The sequence below is a fragment of the Teleopsis dalmanni genome, chromosome 2 (assembly GCF_002237135.1).
Source record: "Teleopsis dalmanni isolate 2A chromosome 2, ASM223713v2, whole genome shotgun sequence".
NCBI classification, from domain to species: Eukaryota; Metazoa; Arthropoda; class Insecta; order Diptera; family Diopsidae; genus Teleopsis; species Teleopsis dalmanni.
Window position 1 is genome coordinate 12,910,812 of NC_051847.1, and position 8,356 is coordinate 12,919,167.

The window sequence follows — 8,356 nt, forward strand, 5'->3', positions numbered from 1 at the left end:
TAGCATTTCATTTATCAATAACTTTCTGTCATTGTTCTTGTATATTGAACTAACATATATCAGGTATATATTTTATAAAAAATTTTTATCAGTAGATGTCTGAAAACTGCAGAGTAGGTATGACACAGTTAAATCCGTCAAGACTTAAGAATTGAGGAAGTTAAATAGCATATGACGGATAGGGCTCTCAAACACTATAGCACTAAAGAAACTTAAATAAACCGCAGCTGTGTTGATTTTGGTAGTTATGCGGGGCTTCAATGTTTCTATTATTCATAGTAAATATATAATGTCATTAACACATTTAAAAATATATCGCAGTTTAGCAAGTCATCCATAAAAACACTCATCAGTAAAAGCCCAGTTAATTCCTTAGCTGGGGTCCCTTTCAGAGCTAATAGGAACCCATTTTTCCGGCTGTTTCACTGAATGTGTCAATAAAGTCAATAGTATCTTTAACACTGATCAAATGTGCTTGAAAGCAATGATTCTCGGATTATTAAAACAAAACAAGAGATTAATAATATAAACTAATATAAGAGTTCGTGAAACAAGATAATCGTGTATCTTTTCTATTTTGTAGCAAAAAAATATTTAGAAACAAATCATAAAAATCAAATAGTTTATATAGAAGAAATATTAAAAATAATAAGTGCATTAGCTAAAGTTTGTTCAACCTTTGTAAAGCGCTATATGTTCAACAAGTATATGGTTGCGCTTTTCAAAGATTTGGCTGAGGGATATTTTAAGACTTAGAATGTCTTTTCTTTTTAATGAAATGCTTTAAAAAACATTAATATACTAAATTATCTTTTTTATTATTAGTACACTAGACTGTACTGATTGATATATAGTATTCTTGGCTTAATGATAACATAAAGTACAGATGTGTGATGAAGGTTCAGCATATAATATAATAAACTATTTACAATAAACTTTTTGATTATTACCGGGATTATTTCGTTTTTTAACAAATAAAATTATAATAATGAAAATAAAAAAATATCTCTTTTTAAGTTATTGTACATTGAAGATGTTCCGAAATATAATGTAATGTAATGTAAATATCTTTTTTAAAAAATAAAAAATATAATTAAAATATTTAGAACGATCTTTGCATCGCATTAAATTTATTAAATGTTATATATGTCATAGACGGATAACAGAATAAGCGCATTTCACACAAATTAATGTGTATTTTTTTATAAATTTTTTATAATTTTATGTGTAAAATAAATAACCAAAGCTCGGTAATAATAAAAAACTTATTGTAAATTAGTTATAAACTATCTACAATAAAATAATTTTATATTTCATGACTATAAAATTCTAAATGTTAAATTGCGTTTTGCAACAAGTAATATTCTATAAACTAATAGCTGTTAATAAATAAAACATTATGTTTTTTTTTTGCAAATTAAAAATTTTAACAATAAATAGTTAGTAATAATTTTGATTCACTCCAGCGCTTAACGTCAAATTTATTAATCAATTGCATTATGAATTATAAACATAATAACCTTTTAAGCTTCGCGTCTATTAATAAATCTATAGATTTGTTTATAAAATATAAATTACGAAAGTATATATATTCTGTAACAAAATAAACTTATTAGTTTGAAGGATCACATTTATAAGAAATATTAAATAAGTTAAGTTGCTTTCATTTGGCTATAGCAGTAAACTTTTAAGCTAGCTATATCTAGTGATAAATTTAACCTATATTCTATATAGACATCGTGAATATATTTTTAAAAATATAATAAACTCATTAATTTGATTGTACATACAATCAGTAAATACATTCAACTATATAATATACTATTTTTATATAGTGCTTATCATTTGAGATATTTTTGAATATTTTAGACCAATTAAAACTCTGGGAATTTTCATGACTGAAAACTCAATTAAATTTTAATACTAATAATATTCTATTAACGAATCAAAATCATTTTCATTAGTTGTGTCTTACAAAATTGCAACGCCTCAAATTCCATTTAAAAATATTAACCACACAAAAAACGAAAAATTGTATAAATTAAAATAAAATTCCAATAATGCCAAAATCATGTTGCGGATCATGTAATTGTTGATGAACATAAATTCATACCAAATAAAAACTATAACATGAAACAGCATAGATAAATTGCATTACAAGTGCACAATAGAAAAAATTTGTGAGCTACTTTCGGCATACAACGATCTTTGCATGGTACGTAGACGAATAACAGAGTAAGTGCATTTCATATAAGAAGTTCTCAAGATACATTAAAGTAATGTTGTTTTGGTCTTATTTGAATAGATTTACTAAGATCATGCAAAAAAATAAAATATGTTATTTAGTATTTTATAATAAAATATTTATCTACTATTACAGTATTCTATATCATATAGCGTACTTATCATATACGATTAGTTTTTTGCACAGATTTTGCTAGTGCTAATCTGTATTGAAAATATACAACTATGAATAGAATGAAGTGAATTTGGTCTTAGGTCTACAATTATTGCACATCTTTGTATAGTAGTAATTCCAAGCGTACGAGCATTACGCTACTCATTCAGTTCGAGTATACGCAAATTCGAGGATTTGGATGGAACACTTTAATCTTCATCTTCGTGGAGTATGTACCAGAAGATGACCAAAACTGAAAACTCTCTCAACAGGATTACAGTGCAATATTGTACTTAATAAAAGCATTTAAACTGTTAATTCACTTAACAACTGATAACAACTGCTTAGATTTTTGTTTTAAGTAGAATACTACCTCTTATCTAACCCAGTTGGAAATATGACTCTAACTTCTAAATATTTTTTGCTAACTGTTTAATCTTATCTATCCAAATTGTACAGAATTTTGGTATCTCGATATAGGAATGGAAATGTAACCAAGTTAAAATGCAATATAGCAATAACATATATGACTAAATAAAACATCTATATACATTTAGCTAGGTATATCTATTATAACACTTCATCAAGTTTATTATCAACTAATAATTATAAAAATATTTATTAAATTTATTATACGAGTATATCTGTTTAAATTTAGTTCAATTTATTTTTATTAGAAAAACTCTAATAAATCTAATTGATCAATTTAATAACTATTTTAAATATGAAGTCTATTTTCTTAATCTTAATGCTGCATATATACCTAAACATGTCAGTAACGCTACAAATCCCAAACTGCCAATCAAGTTAATTATTTGGAAATTTTTCATATGCTCCTGGTCTTCTTTTTTTTCGTCATCTATAACAGTTGTTGCATTCATATTTGGCATTAGCACTCGAAAGGCTATAGTTGATATTTCTGAAATTTCAGTATCATTATCCATAGTTGCCTTACGCTCCAAGTCATCCGTATTGCGTTTTCGTCTACCTAAATTGTTAACGCTGCACTCTTGAGTACTTATGTAGCAATCATGTTGTTCCAAACAACCATGTATACGCATGGTCATAACCACTTCGTCACCACTGCGCATACCTTGAAACATGACTGCTTTAAAAGCTAATTTATGTCCCAAGGGTGGATCATATACAGGTGGCTGTGTACAAATACTCTGCATAGAAGGATTGACACAACCATTTGTAGTAATAAGATTGGCTAAATTTAGTAATTCACCAGAAGGAGCAATCCGCTGTAAGCTAACATCACTCAGTTTAGTGTAATTCCAACCTAACGCAAAGCAAATAAAAATATGGTTAAAATAATTTTGTTATAGCCTTAATCTCTTTATTACTAGTTTCTTCTATAACCTACTCACCATCTCCTGTCAGCACATGCGCACGCAATAACAAATCTTCACCAAGTTGTACTGCTCCATTCGCTGGTAAATGCTGTGTAAATCCATTATTAGACTTGCGCAGCAGCTCAATATGAGTCCGGAAAGTGTTCTGACTGCCGCCGTGTGCGTAAGTACCTGTATTCCGCGCCTGACTAAAAATTTTATTAAAATATTAAATTGATTTCAAAATGTTAATTTGCAAAAAACAACAAACAATTATTTGGTACTGAAGAGGAAATAATTAAAAATAAATTAATGTACTTTTTTGTAATTTACATTATTCTGTAACTTCACACTATAGAGTTGCGTAGGATCAAACAACAAAAAAAAATATCAGTGATATCAATCGCCTATTTTTGTGCTATTAATAGGTTATTAATAAGTTTTTTATATTTTGATTGATTTATTAATAATAAAATTGTTTAATCACGTTTTATTTATTTTGAATAATTTTATATAATTATTTATGCAATATGTTATTTTTATTTTTTAGTGTACACAAATTATTTTAGTGTACTTTAGTGTACTCTAATTCTGCCCTAATATTGGATATGTCTAGATTTTCCTACAGCTTCGATTTTACTATCTTTTTTAACTTGTCATACTTGTTGTATATTTTCAAATTAGTAGTGAGAAACAATTTAAACTCTTATTTAGGTATACTGGAAAAGAACCTCCAACCCTACAATGTATGTTTATATAAGTAGCTTACTCAGAACGACCGAATGTTCGATATATTCAAGGATTAATAATTTACTATTGAATGCTTTTAATATAGTACACTCATAACAGACTACAAGTCTTTAGTCTGCCATATATCTTATATACACTATCAAATTATATTTATTTTTAACACTTACGCATCATTAGCAACACCTATTTTGAGGGCATGCGTTTTAACAGCTATACGATCCTGTGTCTTACAATGTAATGTCATGATTGCATCTGCACTTGTGCGCATACCCCGTATAGCTGGAAAACGCAATCTCAAGCACAGGTCCTTGCCACATTTGCGTACACCACACTTTTGAAAATCCTCTTCAGCTATATCAACCAAAACATAACTACGCGATAGTTTCAACTCGCAGCGTTTATCATTAGAATCGCTGTCTACTGTTGGTGTGGCAGCAATAAAGCTCTCAACTTTCAATACAGTCCGGAAGAAACCAACAGTGTCATGTTGTCGTTGCTGTTGCTGTTGTTGCAGACAACGCATTTCTTTAACTTGAACACGTAAAGGTATCTGACTGTTTTCTGCACCCACCGGTGTCTCAAAAGTAATTACATCCCGTGGTGGTAGATAAGCAGGAGCTGGAGTTGAAGGCGGTAGAGCGATGTTTACTGGTGTAGGAGCATTGTAATCGTAACCAGGTCCTACTTGTATAGGTGGTTGCACTATAATCTCCTCCATATTGAGCGGTGGTATTAACTCCGGCGGGTCTAATACAATTATTGGACTTGGACGCTCAGTCGTTGTAGTAGTAGTTGTCGGCCTTGCATATTGATAACCCTGTTGACTTCAAAAAAAAATGTATTTATTATTTTTTTTAAACTTCTTAGATGTTATTTTATGTACTTGGTAGGTGGTGGTTTTGGACTCTCATAGTTTGGACGTTCAAGCTCGGGTGGTAGATATTGATTTCTAATTGGTATAAAATTGTGTTCTTTAGCGTTACGATTTTCTACTATTTCTGGTAGTGTAAATTCTGTGGTTGTTGTTGTTGTGGGTGCTACTGGTGAATGTGTGGACACTGGATAACCTGCTTGTACAGGTGGTGGCGCTGCATATAATCCTTGATCTTGTTGCACTGTCGGCTGAAATGCTATTTGAAATGGAAACGTATGTCCTGGATGCCCATGGAAAAAACTTAATTCAGGCGCAAAAAAATGTGATACATCAGATTTCGATTCTTCGACTATTAAAGCAATGAGTAACAATAATAAAAAAGACACTACATGTTTCGGCTTCATGGTTGAAATAACACTGTCGAAAACTTATGAAATTTTCGTTTTTATAAACCTTTTACGCTTTGAACCTATATGTATTGAAGCGTGATCATGTTGACATTTAAAAAAAAAGTCGTGTGTTGGAAAAATGTTTCCAATTCTATGCTAAAATCGTTAAAATTTACTTTCATTCAAATTTAAAAAAAACTCACTAGCGTTAAAAGTTTTAAAACACGGTTTTTATGTCATTTTGTGTCAATCGCAGTAAACTCAACTTTCCTTCACCACGATTTTTCAAAACTGGATCAAAATATTGGGACAGGTTCAGTTGACAATATTATTTTAACTGCTAAGTCCGAAATATTTTGGTGTCTTTAGTATTGATTTTTATTTCTTAATTAAGGTCACAATAAAAATAATTATATTGAGCTTCATTCAATGCAAAAAACTAGGAAGAATATTATGTTTTTGCATAAGTATACTCTACAATTTCTAAATTATAAAGAACCTCAATTTAATTTTATGGAGTGGCATAGTTCTTCGTGAAGTTTAGAGAACCTTTATACCTTATAGAAAGTTATTATTAATGATCCATATTTCATTTGCTGTACCTTAAGAAAGCATCATTTGACAGGAGTTATAATCCCTATACATAAATTATTACAAAGCAATATAAACATATAAAAGTAGTTGAAATGCGATCAATATTATCGTTTCATATCTAATAGATCATAAAGCTACTTATACTTATTATAAAGTAAATCTGTAATATAGTCCATTTTGGTCCGCTATTTGGTTAAATCTTACTGCTCTCTGTCCGTTGTTTGCTGTTGTTGCTGACATTATGGTGCCACAAATATTCAATTTTTTTACAATTTTTAGATAATCAACATACACAAAATAAAATAGAAACTAGGAAGGAAATTATTTCGTTGAAGTTAACACACATAATTTAGTGGACTTCTTTGTGTGACTTCTTGGTTTACGTCCTGTTTCAAAAAAATACGAAGATCTTTCTATTCATACCTTTAACAAGTTCCACTGACTAAGTCAAAGATTGACATTGTTCCTCTCAATACGTCACTGACTCAAGATTAAAAGCTCTTCAACAATTCTTCAGATCTGCTAAAGCGATGTAATCATTTAAATAAAATAGTTTCAAAATAAAAGCGAAATAGATTGCCATGTTCAAATCAGGTGTACTTAGAGGAAAGAGTAAGGGTTCTAGCTATTATTAACTCCATTAATCCAAATTTCTCAATTGACTCACTCATCTATCTTTTAGATCCCTCTCTTTTTAACCGTTTAATGCATAGAGACCTCAATTTCCACCATTATATGTTAATCCCAATATACTAAATTGTTGAACCCCTTCCACTTTAGTTCTTTAGTAAAATTATTACTCATAAATTGCTTAGCTCTTGCGTTTATCTAATTGGAAAAGTACATGAACATTTCATAAGTTATTGGTCATTAATTTCTGCTTCATTAATAAATTGCATCTTGTACCACATGTAATGAGCACTTGTAAAATGTAATTTCAACTTTTTACAACTACAATGCATCCAAATTCTTCTGTCTTTTTTATGGCCTTAACTGGACGCATAAATCATTTCTGAATGACGTCTGGTACATATGCTGACAAGTAATGACAGCTCTTTTACTTTGAAGTCTCGAACAAGAGAAGCAGAAACTGCAGGTGCTTATATGAACATATCTCTGTGTATCTATTCGTAAGTATATATGTGGATGTGGATGTTAATATATGCGCCAATCAATTTACTATAAATTGCTTCCCATAAAAGGTCTGAAGGAATTGCATAATTTTGTAAAATAATGTATTTTTGTTGTTTAATTGTAGGAACACAGATTACTATCAATTTTTCAATAAGCCTTTTGGATCATCTTATGATAATATAAAACACCCCTATAGTCAGTATTTACGATACCATCATCAGAAATATAAAAACATATGTAGATAATATTCATTGATTATTACTCACAGTATTAATTAAAAACTTATGAAAGTTAATTACTACAAATAAGTATTATATTATGAATTAGTTTTGTTTCAGTTTCAAATGGTTTTTTTTAGACTTACCTCCAACATCGAGTTACAACATCTCGATTCAACCCTCTAACGGTAGAGGGCGAACACCATGTAGCTATTATGCTTCCCAGATATGGGTTACACGAGAAGAATCAAATATCTCTCAAGGCCCATATAGGCCATATTAATAAGCTAACTTCTGCCTTCAATTCCTTTACACTAATAGTACATCGCTATATTATAAACAATTATTTCTAAAAAAAATAAGTTATAAAATTTAATTGTAAAGTCTAATCCATTTAAGCATTTATTTTATATGAGATCTATCAGTGTACAATATCATAGATTTTGATTTTTATGCACCGCGGAATAAAAGAATATAATATTTCGGATGAAATATTCAGACAAGGACTTATACCATCTTTTATTAAAGATCACATATTAATTTCGTTGTAAAAACATATTCCCCCTGCGGGTAAGAGGTTACAGTGTTTCCGAGATAAGATATGCCTGTCGTAAAAAGTGACACTATCAGGGAGGTAGTAAGTGAGTGTCCCCACTTGTGAC

At 29.7% G+C, this 8,356-nt stretch overlaps 1 protein-coding gene across 1 annotated transcript; it reads right to left on the reverse strand.

The window, feature by feature from the left end:
• Positions 1-3,129: 3,129 nt before the first annotated feature.
• LOC119673955 lies at positions 3,130-5,763 on the reverse strand. The gene is made up of 4 exons (XM_038085073.1): positions 5,369-5,763; positions 4,653-5,309; positions 3,772-3,944; positions 3,130-3,683 (listed from the first exon to the last, which is right to left on the reverse strand). Exons 1-4 carry the CDS (start codon positions 5,761-5,763, stop codon positions 3,130-3,132), a joined length of 1,779 nt encoding a protein of 592 aa, XP_037941001.1.
• Between the last annotated feature and the right edge of the window lie 2,593 nt (positions 5,764-8,356).

Coding starts and splice junctions, on each gene's coding strand:
- LOC119673955 (XM_038085073.1), bottom strand. CDS start 5,763: ATGAAGCCGAAACATGTAGTGTCTTTTTTATTATTGTTACTCATTGCT. Junction 3,945..4,652: donor ATAGGTGTTGCTAATGATGC/GTAAGTGTTAAA, acceptor TAAAATTTTTAG/TCAGGCGCGGAATACAGGTA. Junction 3,684..3,771: donor GCATGTGCTGACAGGAGATG/GTGAGTAGGTTA, acceptor GCTTTGCGTTAG/GTTGGAATTACACTAAACTG.